The sequence below is a fragment of the Idiotropiscis lumnitzeri genome, chromosome 6 (assembly GCF_059441095.1).
Source record: "Idiotropiscis lumnitzeri isolate Australia: NSW breed Sydney's pygmy pipehorse chromosome 6, RoL_Ilum_1.0, whole genome shotgun sequence".
Taxonomy (NCBI): domain Eukaryota; kingdom Metazoa; phylum Chordata; class Actinopteri; order Syngnathiformes; family Syngnathidae; genus Idiotropiscis; species Idiotropiscis lumnitzeri.
In genome coordinates, this window is record NC_142396.1 from 2235723 (window position 1) to 2253627 (window position 17905).

The following is a 17905-nucleotide window of genomic DNA, read 5'->3' on the forward strand; positions in this document are numbered from 1 at the left end:
GTGACGTCATTAATCCCTACACTTCAAAAGTCACAGCTCGCCGCCCCCGTCCTACACACGGACGTGTGACGCTTCTCATTCGCCGCAAAGCAGGTAGGCCTCATCCCACGCCGCACTTTTCATGCATTCATGTAGTGTGATTTGGATTTTTTTTCTTCAGATAGCTTTGGTTTACGTACGTTCAATTGTTGCATTTTTCTTTTGCGTTGATTTTGGCTTCCATCAATGTGGCATGATGTTTGTTTACTTTTCAAGAGAAAATGAGTCCATTTCACATCAAATCATGTATTGCAGCTCATCTCGCAATGCCAGCTCTTCAACTAGAGGGCAGTAAAGAGCAACCTTTTTCTGAACGTGTTCTGTTTTTACATTTCAAATTAAATTGAGTGTTTTGAAATGATTGTTGTGGTCATGTTAATTTCTCATTGAATTTAAAACATAATTTAAGATAAGCAGAACAAACGAGAGGGTAAAAAGAAAGTTGTTTTTAATAAAAGATTAATTGCCAAAAAAATCAATCATAACCCTACAAGCTTTTGTTCTAGCCTGAGTTTGACCTGTGCTGCTGATGTAAGAGTTGATCTTAAATCTGCCTGATAAAAAAAAATGCAAGAGCTAAATTTAGCATCATCCATCCAAATCATTAACAGGGCCGCAGTGGGATGAAGCTGGATTCATTCTATTCAATGATCGAGTTTTAAAGTTTGCAACCAAAATTCAGCTATACAATTCAAAACATGTCTTCAAAAATTTGATTTAACCGAAGGTGTTGGATAATTTAAATAAAAAAAAAAAAGGGGTCTGGAAGAGCACTGATACAAATGAAGTATTTAAGTACAATAGTAGTGGCAAAAGTACAAATACCGGTAATAGTCGAGGTACATTAATACAAGTACAGACTCGGAAATGTACTCGATTACAAAAATTAAAAAATAAACTTTTACTGTCCTTTATATTCAGTGCATATTTTTATAATGCACCAAAAAATTTCCCTTCTGTTAGTAATTTAAATAGAAGTCAACAAAAGTAATCTGTACTTTCTACTTCTTCCTTTGCCAACCCCCCCCCCCAAAAAACAAAAAACAAAGGCTTGTTACATTTGCCACCCTCCCTTCACGGAACAATGTAAAAATAAATAAATAAAAAATATAATAAATAAAAAATCTCGGTAAGTATATTCACAAAGTATTTGTACCTGAATACTTCCAAATCTTGGTCACTTCTTGCTCCTGATTTTGTTACTTTTGCCTTTCAGACTGAACCGACACAAGACGCTCAGCGGACATGGCTGTTGTTGTGAGTATAGCCATGCAGCAACCTGGCAACAAAATGGCCGCTTGTGGTGGGGGGTTTGGGGGGAAATAATCTCATTGTTAGGATGCAGCCATTAATCGGCATCACGCGGCGTTTGTGGGGTTTTACGGCCCTCATGTGATGCAGATTACGGCAACACTGAGGCCATATTGATTAACGCTTGCTCTCGTGTGGATTAGGTTTCTTAAAAAAAAAAAAAACATCGCTCAACTAAGCATAGCGAAAGACTTGCATGACGTGCAAGGGCTTTTATGGAAAAATGTGTCAAGAAAATTCAAAGAAAGAATCACCTTTAAACGATTGCGACTTGATCAAAACTCGCGAGACTACATCCCGGTGTGAATCGAAAGCGGATTTGCCAAAATGATGGAGGAAACCGACCAATTTATTTCTTTTAATTCAATTTAATTCTAAACAAATACAAAAAAAGCAAAAAAATAAAAATAGACAATTTATTGTTTTTCAAGTCATTCTTAAAAAAAAAGAAAAAAGTTGCCCAGTATATATTTGCGTCATTCCAATATTTCACTCCAACACCAGCAACACATCTCCATTTCATTCCTTGATCCTCGATCCTCAGAGTGGAACTTACCGCATGGTGTCCGAGGAGGAGCAGGCTCTCCGGGCTAAGCTGGAACGCCTCACCGTCAAGGACCACGGGCCGGTGTTCGGACCCAGCCCAAGCCTGCCGGACCACACCCGGCAGAAGGTAGACACATTTCCGTGACTTGCCGTCGTTGAGGCCGACTTCACGTTCGGAAACAAAAGAAGGTCACGTTGTCACGCAAACACGCAGGCCAAAGACGAGCTGAACGAGACGGACGAGAAGCGCGCGTCTGCCGTCAAGGAGCTGCGAGGGATGATCAAGGAGAAGGCGGATGCGGGAGACGAGCTGGCCAAGGGCGTGCAGGATACTTTTGGGGAGAAGTCGGACAGCTTGCTGGTCCGCTTCATCCGGGCCAGGAAGTACGACGTTCCCAGATCCTTTGAGCTCATGAAGGGTACGTTCACATCCGTTTACACTCTCAAGAGTCCTTCCAAAAAACTTTGTGGATACTTTTTTGTAAAACCAACACGCGAGATTGAGTTAACGGCTTCAATTCAGCAAATGTGTATTTCTTTTGAAATTTTGAGTCGTCAACCGAACTAACGTACACATTTGTTTTCACAATATAGTCTTCAAAAGCAAAAATCTAAATCTAAAAAAATAAAACAATCTTCAATTAACCAAATAATAATAGAATAGTGTTAAATAAATCTTGTTTTGTCAACAAAATTTTCTTCGCGTCAATGAGGCTACGGTGCGTTTTTACGTCAACAGAAAATTCGCTCTTCAACCTTCCTTATGAATGATTTTAAGTCTTTAGCAAGTCTAATATATTTTTGTTAAAAAAATAATTAAAAAAAAAAAGTTTTTCTTAAACAAACCAGTGCTTGTCAAATAGTGGGCCGGGCCACCCTGGGCGGGCCCTCCGTGCGATGCTACAATAAAGTGTAATTGCACATTCACTCCACTAGTTGGCAGTGGTGCTCTCGTTGCCCTATTGTGCGCAGCGAATATTAGCTCTACAGTGGAGGTTTGTTTTGCAACAAAAATGCTATGATTTAGAGTTGCGGCATCGCCAATTCTTGAGGTTACGTTGAGGTCCTCGTCTGGACTTCCTTTCCAAGGTTACGTGCGCTTCAGGAAGGAGTACCCCGAGTTGTTTGAGAACCTGACGCCCGAAGCGGTGCGCAGCACCATCGAGGCAGGCTACCCGGGAATCCTCCAGAGCCGCGACAAGTACGGCCGTGTGGTTCTGCTCTTCAACATCGAGAACTGGGACTACGAGGAGATCACCTTCGACGAGGTACCCGGCGTGCGTACGTTCTAAGTCCGTCCACTTCGAGCCTTCCTCTGACGAGAGCGGCTATTTATTTTTTTTTCCCCCCAGATCCTGCGGGCCTACTGCGTGATCCTGGAGAAGCTTCTGGAGAATGAGGAGACTCAAATCAACGGCTTCTGCATCATCGAGAACTTTAAGGGCTTCACCATGCAGCAGGCGTCGGGCATCAAACCCACCGAGCTCAAGAAGATGGTGGACATGTTGCAGGTGGAATACCTTCACGCTTGGGTTATTTATTGATTGCCATTTTTTTGGCTATTGTGGCTAAAAGAAAATTAGATTTTTGAACGGTCGCCCGTTACAACTTTCGGGTGTGTTGATTCCGCATAGCGCTGCCCCCTCACGAGTGATTATCCAATCACAAAACGCGTTCATCGCTTTCAGCGTAAGGCCAGCGAGAAGGCTCACTGTCACCAACGCGTGATCTGATTGGCTATCGCAACTGCCTATCAAATCTGAAAGCTCATTGACTTTGACAGAGGAGACGCCCGCACGATTGTATCTGAAGGCCTCGCCTGTTACTGAATTATGAAATCTGCCCGGCAACACGAACTAGCTGAATTCCGATTGGATAAAAACTCTCACCTAAAAATACAACACTGGGATATAATATGACATCAATGTGAAGAATATGAACACGATTTCTTGATTTTGTGAGAACCGCCCATCACTGACGTAACAACACAGTAGTCGTCCATGCTTGCAGTATGCGGTCAGCACTGATGAAGTCCCCCTTGCCCCCCTTCCCCATGACCGTGCAGGACTCCTTCCCAGCTCGTTTCAAAGCCGTGCACTTCATCCACCAGCCGTGGTATTTCACCACCACCTACAACGTGGTCAAGCCCCTCATGAAGAGCAAGCTTCTGGAGAGGGTAACATTCAAATGCTCTCCACGCTTGCCCCCCCAGCCACCAACGGTCCACGTGTCTTCTCTTCTCTTAGGTGTTTGTGCACGGAGATGAACTGGAAAACTACTACAAGGAGTTTGACGCCGACATCCTCCCCACCGAGTTTGATGGGAAAGCGGCCAAATACGACGGCAAAGCCACGGCAGCCATGTTGTTCGACTAAAAGCACAAACCGTGTTTACATTCCAGACTGCCGAGAGGATGTCATCTTGTTGTTTTTTTAGGGGGCGGAGGTCCAAGCAAAGCCTACAAATCACCCACAAAATGGTTTCTTCAAACCAAAATGTCTGTCCAAAATGTGTTTGTGCATCCTGTCATAATAGACATGTCCACCCAATTTCGTGTGAGTCGGACAAACTGGTGTCAGGGGCTAAACTGCGTTTTTTTTTTCTAACTATCTAGGCCGCATTTTCATGAAATTTACCCCAAATGGCCGCCTTGAACCAAAATGGCCATTTTCCTGTTCACTTTTAGGCATTGGCAATTTTGAGACTTTTTTGTGCATTATAGACATCCACCAAATTTTGGGTCCATCGGACAAATCAGTGTCATGTCATATTTATTTCCAAACATTGCAGAAGGCTTCATTGAGTCCTTTAAAGTTCATGGCCGAAAAAAAAAGATTCTTTTGTTGGAAGTGGGCTTTTACCTGCTCAGTTGCAGATGGGGAAGGTGTTGTCATGTCTCCTTGAAACTTGTTCTTGGGCTTTGTTGGGACCCCCGGTGAGCCTCCAAAACATTTTATTTTGAAGCAGCAAGTCCTTGTCCCTTAGTGCCTGCTGCTCTCCACTGTTTACAACTATGAAATGTCACTCTTTGTGCTACCTGTTGTACCAACGCTGTCAATTTATTGTACAGTAAAGTGTATATAAAACGTGAATTTGTCGTGTTTTTTCTTCTTCTCTGGATTACATACAACGGACAAACTGTCAATGTCAGTCTCGTCACACAGTATAGATAAACAATTCACTCATACGTTAAACCGTCGAGACACCGAACAAAGCATTGCTCTTTCAATTTATGCACACAAGGTAGGACATATTACTTCCAGGATTTTCCCTGGGTGTGTAGCTCGTGAACGAGCACCAAGCACATCTTGATCCACTGCTCCATTAAAATATACATGAAAAAATTAAAAGTCATGTCATCCCATTTTGAAATGACAATATACATATATGTACAAATATTACGGGTTTTTTTTTACTCGTGAAAACGACGCCTCGTAAATGTCACTGTGATGCTACAGCGTCACCTTGTGGCTTTACCGCGTTTTTTTTCAAGCGCGCGTTTTTCTTCTGTTTTTTTTAACTTCCGGTTTGCTTCTCATCGGGACGCGTCGAGTGCTCACATAGCTCTATAGGAACGGTAAAAAAAATGTCTACGAGCGTATTCATTTGAGTTCTGTTATAAAAGTTTAAACATTGTGGTTTTCCTTCTTATTTTTTGTCCGTAGCTCCGAATTGTGATGTGTACTACTAGATGTTAGCCGTAATGCATGCTAGCTGATGGCTGAAACTCTCGAACTAGCGTCGTTGGAGAGCTCATTGAGGTATGGAAATGTTAAGTGCGTCATAATGATATGGTTATATATTAAAGAAAGACAGAACGTCATTGCTTTTGTTATAAGTAGCGCAAAGTCATTAAGGAGGAAGCGACATAATCTTTGTGGCACGTAGGAATATCCTGACAAACATTCATTATTTGCATTGGGTAAACATGTTTGTGTGTAAAAATAATACGTGAGCTGTTTGTAAAACTGCAATGCAATAATTTGTATTTTTCCTTCTTTATTCTGTAGCTTTCACTGTGCATGTGTGATGTTAAAGTTGCTTGTCAGTGTTGTGCCCGTTGAGAGAGAAAATTATTGACACCTGCTTGAAACTTTCATTTGTAAATCCAAGAGGCTGTTCTACTGGTCTTGGCGCTTATTCGAACCCAGAATCTCAGAACTGTGAGGTAGACCTGCTAACCACTAAAACATCGGGCTGAAGGAGAGTGAAAGACGAAATGTCATTCGATCAAGTAGTTTATTAAGATCATTAACAATTGAAAAAGTCAAAACAGTTGGGCAAGAGTCTAAAGTGCATCGTGAAAATGTTGTCCTGCAATAAATACCGTCGGCCCCAATCCAGATTCGGGAGTATTCAAAACCACTGCAAGGCCACGTAACAATATTGACGTCATTTTGTGAAAACGCCGTAAAGCTCCCGTGTAAACGTCGTCATATTCACACACTTAAACACAAGGAAATTGCAGCAGTAGTAAAAATACTCAGGTCCTCCCATACAGCAGCGACAGTACAGTAGAACCACCTGAGGTCTTACGATCCAGAAAAAGACAAAACAAAATTTTCAGACCCCGGTCCAACTATAACCACTCACAGTGAAATAAGGCCGAAATCGAGGGCCAGGTGGCGGCCGGTCCTCCCGCTCTCCCCGTGGGCCCCTGGCTCAAGTCGGGCGGGCCTGTGTCATGGCGGGGTGGCCGGCCACTCTTCCAGTGGCAGATGGCGTCGGCAAACTCCACAATGACCTTGTCCATCCATGTGAGGGGCTGAGGGAACAGCACGGCCCCCTCAAAGAATCCCAGGTGGCCGCCGTGTTGCGTGAGAGCAAAGATCACGTTGGGCATCTTCTCTGTACGGAAAAAAAATCTTTACTGTTCATTTATCATTTCAATCCCAAGAATGAATTTGGATTCCCCAATATAATTTTATACCGCAGCACTTTTATGTTATATTGCAGGTCAAAGTGACTAATTTTAACACTGTAAATAACCCCAAATAGTAGGATTTGACTATTGATTTTATTGATTTGTCAGTTTTTCTTTGACACAATATTTTGCACAACTACTTTTGAAGTTAATATGTATTTCACACGCAAGCAGGGTCCGCCTCTTGTTTCACAATAAAATAAAATAAGTAAAAATTCTAATATTTTTTTTAGTTATTTTATTAATTATTTTAGAAGGAATATTGTCTCTTATTGAAGGTCAAATTGACATCAAAATACAGAAAAATTATAAATAAAATACAGGTACAATCAGGGTTCGCGGTTAACTTTAAAAACTGCTTGCCCATCGGGCAAGTGCCACTAAAATTTGCCTTGCCCGAGTGGCCAAATTACTTGCCCGACTTGGGCAAGTGACAATTTTTTTTCTCGAAGAATAAAATGTTTATGGTTGTAAAATGTGTGCCACAAATGTAAATAAACATATAATCTGATAAGCATAAATTAATCTTGTTTTCATCATCAACCATGAAACCCTGCTCACAACAGCATGTATCATCCTGTGCAGTTATTGAAAATGTTAATTGTAGTTTTAATAATTAACAAATGTGCATGTTAAATTGGGAAAATGATATTACAGCAATCCAGATTATCAATATCGTAGGTTTTTGTTGTGTTTTTCAAACTTTAAATGAGGATGCAACTACAGCGAGTTCCAATACTGCGGCATTTATTGACGTTCACTTTAACTCGACATTCACTGAACTAACTGATCTCCGTAGCGCCCGCCCATTGCCCCCGATAAGGCCAATGGGCCATACCACAACACAAGGGGGTGTCTGGGTTAAACCATCACCATACAGTGCACACAAACAGATCACGCCACAGTTTTCGTTGAAATTAAAGATATTTGGCTGCTTTAAAAAATGCTTGCCCGGTCGGGCAAGTTGCCCATAATTTTACCTTGCCCGTGGCCAAATTTCACTTGCCCCGGGCAATCAAGAAGCGGTTAACCGCGAACCCTGTACAATAAAAGGGAGATAAACTTCATCGAGCATTTATTTTAATTATATCAAAACAATGTTTCCCAATGAATGTTTATATCTATTGACAAAACATACACCGGGTTAATTAGCCACACTTACCAATCTGGTGTTAAATGTTGATTTAGTAATTTTTTTTGTCAAAGCAAACGTGTTAAGTGTTCGTCAGCGTAAAAGTAAAAAGAGTCCACCGCCTATGAAATTGGGTCAGTTGCACGTGACGTCTGTGCGCGTACGACAAGCGCAGACCAGCACACGTTTGGTTTTCGGTTTCATGACATACGAGAAGACAAATACTGCTTCTTTTAAATGACAAAACCACATGAGGCCAGTTTACCAAGAGCAATTAAGGCGCACGATCATCCCAGAGAGAGCGATCGCGCTTGTGAGCCTCCAGGGGTCATCTGCGCACGGCAACCAAAGCATGAAGAGCCGCATTTTGTTTTGGAAGGTGATCTTCAAGCTTCATCTTTAATGCAAACAAACGTCTCTTGCTTCCGTGTGAGGCCGACCGCGGGGCAATGTTGCATCTTGCAGGAGCTGTCCTTGCATGCATTGAAACACGATTACAATATGCACTGTTGTATGAAAACCCACACTTACAGTGCTATCTAAAATAATGTATTTGTCAAAAAAATTCTCAAGAAATTAAAGGACTTTTTTTTTTTTTTTTTAATGTGTCAAGACGAAAATCAGCAAGACAGGTTGAGAGAATCGAGCGGTGACATTTGCGTCGTTGCTGAAGCCCAATTCAACACTAACCTGAGAGTGTGCGCGGGATGGCGAGCAGTGAGCGGTGCACGAGCGGGTCGTCGGACGAGTTCATCAGGAGAAGCGGCACGGTGACCTGGACGAGGTGACGGTGGCGTGAGCGAACGTTCTCAGTTAAAAAAAAAAAAAAGATGGTGCCGCTGCTCACCTTGTGCATGTAGCGCACGCAGCTCTCCTGCTTGTAGTACTCATCCAGCGAGCTGTACCCGTGGAACTTCCTGCGCGCAATAAAACATGATAAGAAAACTCAATAGCAATAAAGCATGTCCCAAGTCGTCGCAAATCATGGCGGATGAACGCGCACAAACAAACGGGCTTCAAAGTTGAAACATCAGAGCGGTTTCACTTCACCGAGCATTTACATTCAGTCCTGTGATAGTTGTTGCCGTCATTTAACCGTTTTTATTTCTTCTTAAAATAAATTGCATTGTTTTTTTTTTTTTATTTATTTCATAATTGTTCAAAATGTTCTTTTATTTCTAACAATTGTACTCAAGCATTTGACACTCAATGAATTAAAATGACATTGCCTAAAAACTATCTTTAAAAAAAAGGGCTTTCATTATTTAAAAAAATAACAATTTATAGATGCATTTAACTTAAAAAAATGTTTGCAATATGTAAAACAATGTAATGTAAAGTTTGTTGCATTAATAAGCAATTCTTCCTAAATTTTGTTCATTAATATATTTCTATTTTTGTATTAATTTCTCATTGAATTTATTCTTTGGTATTTTATGAAACAATTGGATACATATTTAGAAATACACTCAATAAAAATGGTATAAACTGCATGTGTATGGAAATAATTGAAGTTATAAATAAATGAAAAAGAAAAACAAGCATGATATATTTTATAAATTAAAACAAATTTTACCTTTGCATTTAATGTTACATTAAAATGAAATGAAAGTTAATATTCATGAATTGATCATTTTCTTACATCAATGTAAATGCTGTAAAACGAGTTCCCACCTTCGCCAAACCAAACCCTACGGCCAATTTTAAGACACCATAATCCGATCCGAACCTTTCGGCAATTCTCAAGCGCAGCGGCAGAATCTCATCTCTACGTGTGATGCGTTATGTCAAAGCGGCGGCGGCGTCACCTCATGATGCTGTCGTCGATCTGTGTGAGAGACGTGGCGGCGCACAGTCGGCTCAGGTCGGCGTCGTTGATATTGCTGGAGGTCACTCCCAGAAAACTGTCCCTGCGCGACACCGTCATGCAAGACCCACGCTAACGTCCGCTCCAGACGTGACATGTCATGACTAACAAAATGGAGGTCGTGCGCGATGAGCCCACCTGTGCGACAAGATGAGCTTCTTCAGCCTTTCAGCCAGAAAGAAGTTGTACAGCCGTCGGCATTGGTCCCATTGAAGAAACGTTTCCTGGGCTCTAAAAACACACAAACGTGCACTGGAATGCTCTGCTAAGGCCTTCAAAATATTTATTTTTAATGTCATAACTGTCATGCATACAAATTTTCACCTTATAAAATGATTGAAATTGCTTTTGCAGAAGTTTGAAAACCACTTCAACATTCACAAGTTTGTCTGATTAATTTATTTATTTTTGGGTACCAAATGTTATAGCAATAGTTTATTATAATTTTACAAAATGATTCTAAATGATGCCGATTTCTTGATGCAACAGCACAAGGGGGCGTTTGTATAATCAATTTTGTATAATTCTGTAAAATAATTATAAATGATGTTGACGTGAAAAGACAAGAGGAAATGACATGTTTTCAAATTGCAAAAGGTTTTGCGACTACGCGGGTTCTGAATCGCAAGTTTGTGGGTTTGTTGAGAATTTTAAGTTAGTTGATGATATTAATATTGTAAAAATATTAGACAAACAGGGGTGTTTTTGCAAATTAACTTCTCATGTAAATTGAATTAAAAATGTCATTCCTGTAATTATTTTTTTTTGTCAAACTCGCCACCCCAAAAAGAAATAATTTGAATAAAAACAGATTTGGAATTTTTTTCATAGCTATAATTATTAGATATATTTTTTAAATAGAAAGATAAGCGAGAAGCTTCCTCTAAAATGTGTTCAAAAATCTTGTAGAAATAAGAATTCTAAACTGCACATTCAAGTGCTCTATTAGTTTAATAAGTTTCAAATATAATAACTTAAGAGTTGATAAAATAATTGTACTAAAACCTTTTCATCAGAATAAACATTAACTGAGCAATACTTAGATAATGAAACCTTACAGGAATTATTTGTCATGTTATAAATAAAACATCTCTAATGATGAACTTGTCTTCCTTGAATATTCCCCGCGTTTTTATACTGACCTGAGGGCGCTGTAACCCTGACAGACGCTGACGCAGCACAGCACTCGCTCCTGATTGGCCGGGTTCTCGCCCAGGTATTTGCACACAATGTTGCCCCCGAGACTGAAGCCCACCGCCACCAGCAGCGTGCGGGGGAGCGCTTGCTTCACGTAGCTCACCATCGCCGCAAACTCCCACGTGCAACCTGGCCGTGCAAATCGCAACATGTACTCACACACCGTACGCAAGGTGAAATAACGAGCCTATTCTGGCAAAGGTGTTTTTAACTAAAAAGAAATCGGAAAAATAAAGTACGTACTCCAGAAAAACAACTCAAGTACAGTAACAAAGTGTACTTTCCGACTTGCCACCACATAGTGTCCAGTATGTTCGTGAAGAAGACTGTCACAACTGTTCAGTAAGCCGCAATAAAATGTCATAGTTTTTTTGGGGGGGCGGAGGATAAAGAATATATACCTGTAATTACAAAGTTATGTGGTTTGGTTAAATAAACGTGTACGTTTGCTGTTAATTCATAACATAAATCAAGAAAGAAATCTTGCTTTACTATTTGTAGCGTCCTCCATCTGCTGTTGACGAGTTTGCTTTTGCTTACCGTAGGTGAACATTCGCGGTGCCGTCAGCTCCATGTCGGGCAAGGCCCCCAAGTGGTTGAGGACGGCACAGCGGTAGCCTTGCCGCTGGGAGTGATCCACAAAAGTGCGAATGTAGTTCTTCTCGCTGTGGTTACAGATGCCGGGGCAGATGACCATGGTGATGTCATCTGACCACACAAACGTTACTTTAAAATGTGTTTGATTGTTTTTATCCATTGTTAAAAAAAATGATTTTTTTGACCATTTGTTATTTATTTAGCAATTATATTCACAAATATTATGACAGAAAGAGAAAAATCCTGATCATTTCAGCATTCACTTTGGACATTTTACTCTTGTAAATCATTCATGTTATTTCTCAATTAATATTATAAAAAATTTGGCAGTTTAATAATTACATCATAATAATTTACAGTTTCCAGTAATTCTTAAAAATATTTGGCAATTTACAGGATTTTTTTCATTTTGAGACAAACAATAGTTAGCAATTTCCAATATATTTTTTTTATTAACACATTTGAATTATTCTGCTGATTTTTTTGTTGTTGTTGAAGATTTTGATCAATAAATGATCAGCCTTTATTGAAGTTTAACACTCACACTTCCTCAAGATAAGAATATTATATTACACCTATATATATATATATATATATATATATATATATATATATATATATATATACACACACACACACACACACACCATAAATACTCTTTTAGAAATAATTAACCAATTAATTTTACATGAAGCTTATCCTCTTCAGGGTACATTTTAGTTTGTTAAAATATATTTTTAGCATTTTTATAATTAGAAACAGATCCAAAGACCCCCTAAATAATGTGATAAGTGTTGTTATATCAAACCCAATTCCAATCTGACCTCCTGTGCAGTGTTCGACCAGCGCCTCAAAGAGGTCAAAGCTGGCCGTGGCCCCGTCGTGCATGGGGAGGAGCTTGCGGACCCCGCGGGGCGTTGGGGTGCTCACGCGGCCCACCTTGCCGTAGAGCGCCGTCTGGATGTGGCCGCTCTTCCCCCACAGCAGAGGTGGAATGTATCTGCGGAGGAGTGGCACCGGCGTCGGATTACATGACACATCTGAAAGGGCCGACGCGATGCTGACTCGGCTCTTTTTGGCCCCTCAGATTGAAAGGAGTGGCCCGCAAATAGCAATACAGCCAAGAACAAGTTGTTTGACCTTTGCTGTTGGATTTCTTTTAGCGGGATGACGTAAAACCAAACTTGGCTAAACTTTGTAGCAAGGGAGGCGCATGATGGTCTTAGGAATTTTTGGTGCGGTTCCAAAGAATGGTGCGGATCCAGTTTAGCCGCGTTTGTTTACTGGGCTGGATTACGCAAAAACAACTCGTGGAGGGGCTGTGGGAGGGATTGTAGTTTTGGAAGCAAGCCTTTAGAATTTGAGCGTAGATGCAGATAAAAGTGCGGATCGAAAATTTGGACTTCATTTTAGCGGCAGTGTTGCAAATTCAGAATTTTGTTTGTTTCTCAGCAGGGAGAAAAATAAACTCCATTGCTTACCATGTTGATGGAGATGTTCTAAGCACATGCGGATAAAAAGGTACGCCTCACAAACTAAATCTGGTGCTAATCCAAATTTTTTTTGTCCTTGGTGGAGGTCTGCATTGTTGTTAATCAGTTTTGATCAAAAGTCATTGTGAACCTCTAGTAGGCCTTCTTGATTTGTTCCTGTATAAATATTGTCCTCCTGTACCAGCGCGCCATGTCAGTCGACCTTTTCACCATGACGTCAAACGTACTTGTGGATGGCAAAAGTGAAAGCAATGACAGAGAAAACAAACCCATCCAGATGACACAATCTGAAAATGTCTTCCACTCACTCTTTGGTCAACAGGGGGCAGCATTTGAGCAGGTAGCGGGTAAGCGGCGTGTCCTGGTGGCTGATCTCGGGTGGCGACGGTGGACTCTTGAGGTTGAGAGAGCGCACGATGACGTAGAGGACGGTGGCCAGGGCCGCCAACTTCACGCCGTCAAACATAGCCGGCAGCTCCGAGCCGAGGATGCCGCCGCCGCCGCCGCCATCCGCCAGCGAGGCCATCGTAGACGCTGGAGACAAACATGAGTGCTCTTGACCATGGAAAATGTTGTGTTCAATATCTTTTCTCCCAGTCCATGACAGCTCTATATATACATATATATAGAACCAAGAGGAGTTTTAAGTTGTAATATCAGTGTTCGCCACTGGATGGCAGACATTGCTTTAGAATCCCTCCAGCCCCGGTGGGTCTGGCAAGAAGCCAGGACCAAATTAGGTTAAAAAAACAATTGGGTCATTCAGATAAAATAGGAAGCAGATTAAATGTTCACCACATTTAAGCACAACCCTATCTGACTAGATTGCTTAGAGACGCCATGAAAGATTTCAACTCAAGTCGCCACTACAACAGAGATCTCAAAATAGCAACATGACAAGTGCTTTTCTAAAAACCACGGAATGAGTACTTCAAATGATTCTAAAAATGTATCCACTGCAAATAATTTGAACAGAGTGTCATTTTTGGGACATCTTTTCATGTTGCCACTCCAAATAAGTTAAAAAAATGCTTTTTTTTTTAACAAGAACCGTCGACAGTTCATTTGAAGTGCGTTTATGTCTTCCAAAAACATGGATGTCGTCATTGCGTGAGGGTGTTGTCAACGTGCGTGGTGACAGGCGTGAATTTTACTTCCTTCAACTGAACTGTGTTACAGGTGAATGAGTCAACATATTAATTCGGGGATTACAATACAATAGAATTTTGGAGTAATTAATTATTTAATTAAGAATGTGTGTTGTCAGATTTTGAGTTGCCGAAATGGCTAAAAAACATTGAGTCGCTCATACAAGTAAATTGTCTAGTCCAGCGTTGGAGCCAAGGGATTTTTCTCTCGATTAAATCAGTCGCCCACATGACTTTTGAGTTTATCCTGTTAAAGTCTCCTGACCGTGCACAATAAGACCTTCATGCGACACGTTGCATGAATGTCACCAAATCGTGTGGAGCCTCCAAAGACAAATATTGTACAATTTTTTTTTCTTTTTCCGGTCACCGGAGGCTTTAATGTGGATATAGTTTTGCAGTTCAAACATGTAGTTGTGTGGGCATAAAAAAATAAAAATCCAGCAGACACGCCCACATGAGAGCAGTGATAAGGGCTTGATTTTTTTCACAATTTTGAAGCCCAATTTTATATTGGTGGCATTTGTTTTAAATCATTCAAATTTGCAATTGTCCACACTTCTCTGGGGTGTCTCAAATTCAGAAGACATTTACTTTTACTTTACTGGGACTTTTGGGATTTAGGACGTTATTATTTCGAATTGTCGTTATTTCCTTTGGGGTAAAAACATTTTAGAAGTCAAACAAAAAGACTTTGGTGCTTGTGCCTATTGGGAACTGATCGTTGAACAACTCACGATCATTGACATCGTGGAGCGTTAGCATGAAAAAAAAATGAAGCCAGAAATCACGAGTTTTGTTGTTTCTGGAGTGGCCCACTCACTTTTACATGAGCTTCGTGCTTGATTGCACGGAGTAAAATAATAGGAGTATTTTGCTCGTACAGATCTTAAATTGGCTGAAGAAGTGGCATCGTACCTGTTGCTGGCTTCCCGGATGACTTGTTGGTTGTTCAGCAGGCAATAACAATTACATCACAAGTTCTACGGTCTTCGTCCTTCTTTATCTCGTCACTCGGCTCAACGTCACGGGCCTTCAACACAACACTTGACTTTAGCCAAGAAGGCGCATTTTAAAGGACGTTTTCCGGCCCCGGAGTGGCTTTCGTAAGCGTGTGTCCCGAGTAAATTCGGTTCCACCCTCACTCGCTGCTTGTGTTTACAGCCTGGGTCGAGTGGAGTGACCAGCTCCGGATGCGTTCAAGCCCACGCGAAAGAAGAAGGAAAAAAAAAAGAAAAGAAAAAAAAACCCCGGCTCGGGGTTTTACCCCGCCCACGCCCTTAGCTATCTGGTAAAATATGTCAAACGATGACGCTTATTCTCCACCACACCCTTCCCAATGTGAATCATTGTTACTCTTTTTTCAATCATGCTATAATCGACACCCCAAAAAACTTTCACTTGCTTTTACGGAATATCCTACAGCGCTTGAACGCAATACAAACAGATCCAACTTCATGTTGAGTATTCGTGGTTTATTTATTTTTTTATTTGTTGTTATTTTTCTTGTTAAAGTGTGGTATTTTGATCCCTTACGATGTTTTCAGTTGTCACGTCACGCAGACTAAGTATTCCGAACGCAAATTTAGCATGCATGAAATAAATACATGTCATGGGCTTTTTATTATTTAGTTATTAATTAATTTATTTTTTATGAAAAAAAAATGTGTTAATCAGTACCTTTGTATTGCATGATGATTGAACATGAGTTGAGTATTGTGATATTCGCTTTTCCCAAGTCTTGGAATTGTTGAAAGTCACGTAACCACTAGGGGGAGCCAGCCTCCAGCTCAACAGCTCCACTACTGTACACTGTTTTATGATGGAGTCTATATGTTATTGACAATATATATTGACATTTTTTTTTTCATTGTACTCCCTGATACCCCTCCCCCCATTTTATTTTCTGCAACACTCTTAAAATAGTGGGTCATTTTTGATAACATTTTATAATTCTCATTTGATAATAACTCAGTTGACACTTCAAAAGTACAATCTAGTCATTCAAATGAACTCTAAATGAATGCTCATTCCAATGTTTCGTCCATCTAAAGCGCATAGCTCAAATTTCTGCACGCAACTCAAGACAAAAAGTAAAAACATCACAGCAATGGCTCGTATCTTCAAAAACGGGTTTGAGGTAGTAAGTCGAGGTACCAAAGTAAATGCAATAAATTAATTTAGAATGTCAATAATTGGGGGCACATGTTGTCCAAACAAGACTAAACGTGGGAGTCGCTAAAGCGATGAATCTGCATTATGTGGGAAAACCAGCAGTGTCACAAGGTTTTGGGTTGATGGGATTATGTTTCCCACCAAGGATTAGGATCAAACGGGGTTCTGTCTCCTTGAATTTGCAATGCATCATCTTGTTTTTTTCTTAATATTGAAACTCTTACTCTGGCTATGACATGTGGTTATTAGGAAAAAAATCTTGTACTTGTCTGTGATGCTAACGCGAGGAAATGTTTGCGTCCATCTCTACTTGAGATTACTGAGGTCACATTTGGACCTCAGCCATTATATCCGCTCAGCAAACACCAAAGAGTTCATTCCTGATGTGTGTGTGTGTGTTTTTAACATTTATTTCAAATTTTTTTCTTCTTGCTAAGTGGGCGTAACAGAAAATAATTGAGAAACACTAGGTTAACTTGTTTTTTTCTCTTGAAATGAGCCATTTTTTGCATGTTTTAGTGTATATTCCTCTTGGCCATGACATTCTAGTTCCAAACAACCTGTGAGGAAAAATGCAAGACAGTAAAATGTGATTGAAAAAAAAAATGACTATCATCAGTTTTTTCTTCTTGTGAGGTTGGACCTGTGGTCGAGACTCAAAGGGATGCTTTAAAACTGCGGTCTTGGGCTTGTTACTAGGCTACAAAATCATGCGTGCAGATAACGTTCACACTACTTCTGGTGTTGCGAGATGTACTGTATGTCCTTACGGTAACCACAAAAGAGAGGGCGTAAAACCACAAATCTCAAAATGTCGCCATGCACAATGAAACATTTGCTGCTGTACTCGTCCACGAGAAAAGATCAAGAAGAATTTAAATAGGTCCTATGTGGCCAAGAGTTGGAATTTCTCATACATGACGAGTAAAGATGATTCTTGTTCTATACTTAAATGTTAAAAACTAAAGGAAATTCCGTAGATAGCATCTTTTTTTTTTTTATCCCCAAAGGATCATGATATTTTGTGGTGTGGTCATATACTGTACAACACATCTCGTCCTGGGTCATATTTGAAACATGTTGATCAACAAGCCTATTAGAGATGACCTAGTTGCATAAAAACATATCAATCCACGCATCGATCCCCTTTTAAACAGTCACGTGGATGCAGCAAGCCCGCCAGCCAACGCAATGCTTTCAGACCTCAGCATGCACGAGCTCACGGGAGTTCAGTTGACAAGGTGTCACAAGGAAGAATGCACGTGTTTTGCTTTTTCATTCAGTTGCGAAGGCGTAGAGGTCACTTGTGGTTGTCAGCGTTGGTGTGTGAATTGTTTTAAGTTAACTTGATAATTTTATATATATCATTGTTTTTATAATTCATTGACCGACTGCTTGTACGCACAAAATAGTTTGCTAATCACTAGCGTCACTTTGGTTCTAATATTAACGCGTGTTATTGCATTGTCTTGTTTC

The 17905-nt window shown here is 40.5% G+C and overlaps 2 protein-coding genes and 1 long non-coding RNA gene across 4 annotated transcripts; 2 read left to right on the forward strand and 1 right to left on the reverse strand.

Moving 5' to 3' along the window:
• The first annotated feature begins 34 nt into the window (after positions 1-34).
• On the forward strand, positions 35-4988 carry rlbp1b (retinaldehyde binding protein 1b). Its single transcript, XM_088299101.1, has 8 exons — positions 35-93; positions 1256-1296; positions 1895-2023; positions 2111-2315; positions 2986-3164; positions 3249-3407; positions 3962-4072; positions 4143-4988. Exons 2-8 carry the CDS (start codon positions 1285-1287, stop codon positions 4269-4271), a joined length of 924 nt encoding a protein of 307 aa, XP_088155227.1. The 5' UTR covers positions 35-93; positions 1256-1284; the 3' UTR covers positions 4272-4988.
• A 379-nt stretch (positions 4989-5367) lies between these two features.
• LOC148334482 (uncharacterized) lies at positions 5368-9171 on the forward strand. The gene is made up of 3 exons (XR_015844066.1): positions 5368-5473; positions 5562-5657; positions 8566-9171. It is a non-coding gene; the product is annotated as an uncharacterized LOC148334482 (long non-coding RNA).
• On the reverse strand, positions 6122-15511 carry abhd2b (abhydrolase domain containing 2, acylglycerol lipase b). 2 transcript variants are annotated; one of them, XR_015844065.1, is made up of 11 exons: positions 15173-15511; positions 13415-13640; positions 12438-12613; positions 11557-11724; positions 10962-11145; positions 9958-10050; positions 9761-9862; positions 8800-8869; positions 8643-8727; positions 8218-8420; positions 6600-6744 (listed from the first exon to the last, which is right to left on the reverse strand). XR_015844065.1 is itself a non-coding variant. In XM_088298394.1 (10 exons), the coding sequence occupies exons 2-10, from the start codon at positions 13630-13632 to the stop codon at positions 6476-6478; spliced, it is 1365 nt and encodes a 454-aa protein (XP_088154520.1). In that variant the 5' UTR covers positions 13633-13640; positions 15173-15511; the 3' UTR covers positions 6122-6475. The 2 variants fall into 2 exon arrangements, 1 of the variants encoding a protein (XP_088154520.1); XM_088298394.1 differs by lacking the exon at positions 8218-8420 and having other exon boundaries at positions 6122-6744.
• Positions 15512-17905: the final 2394 nt, after the last annotated feature.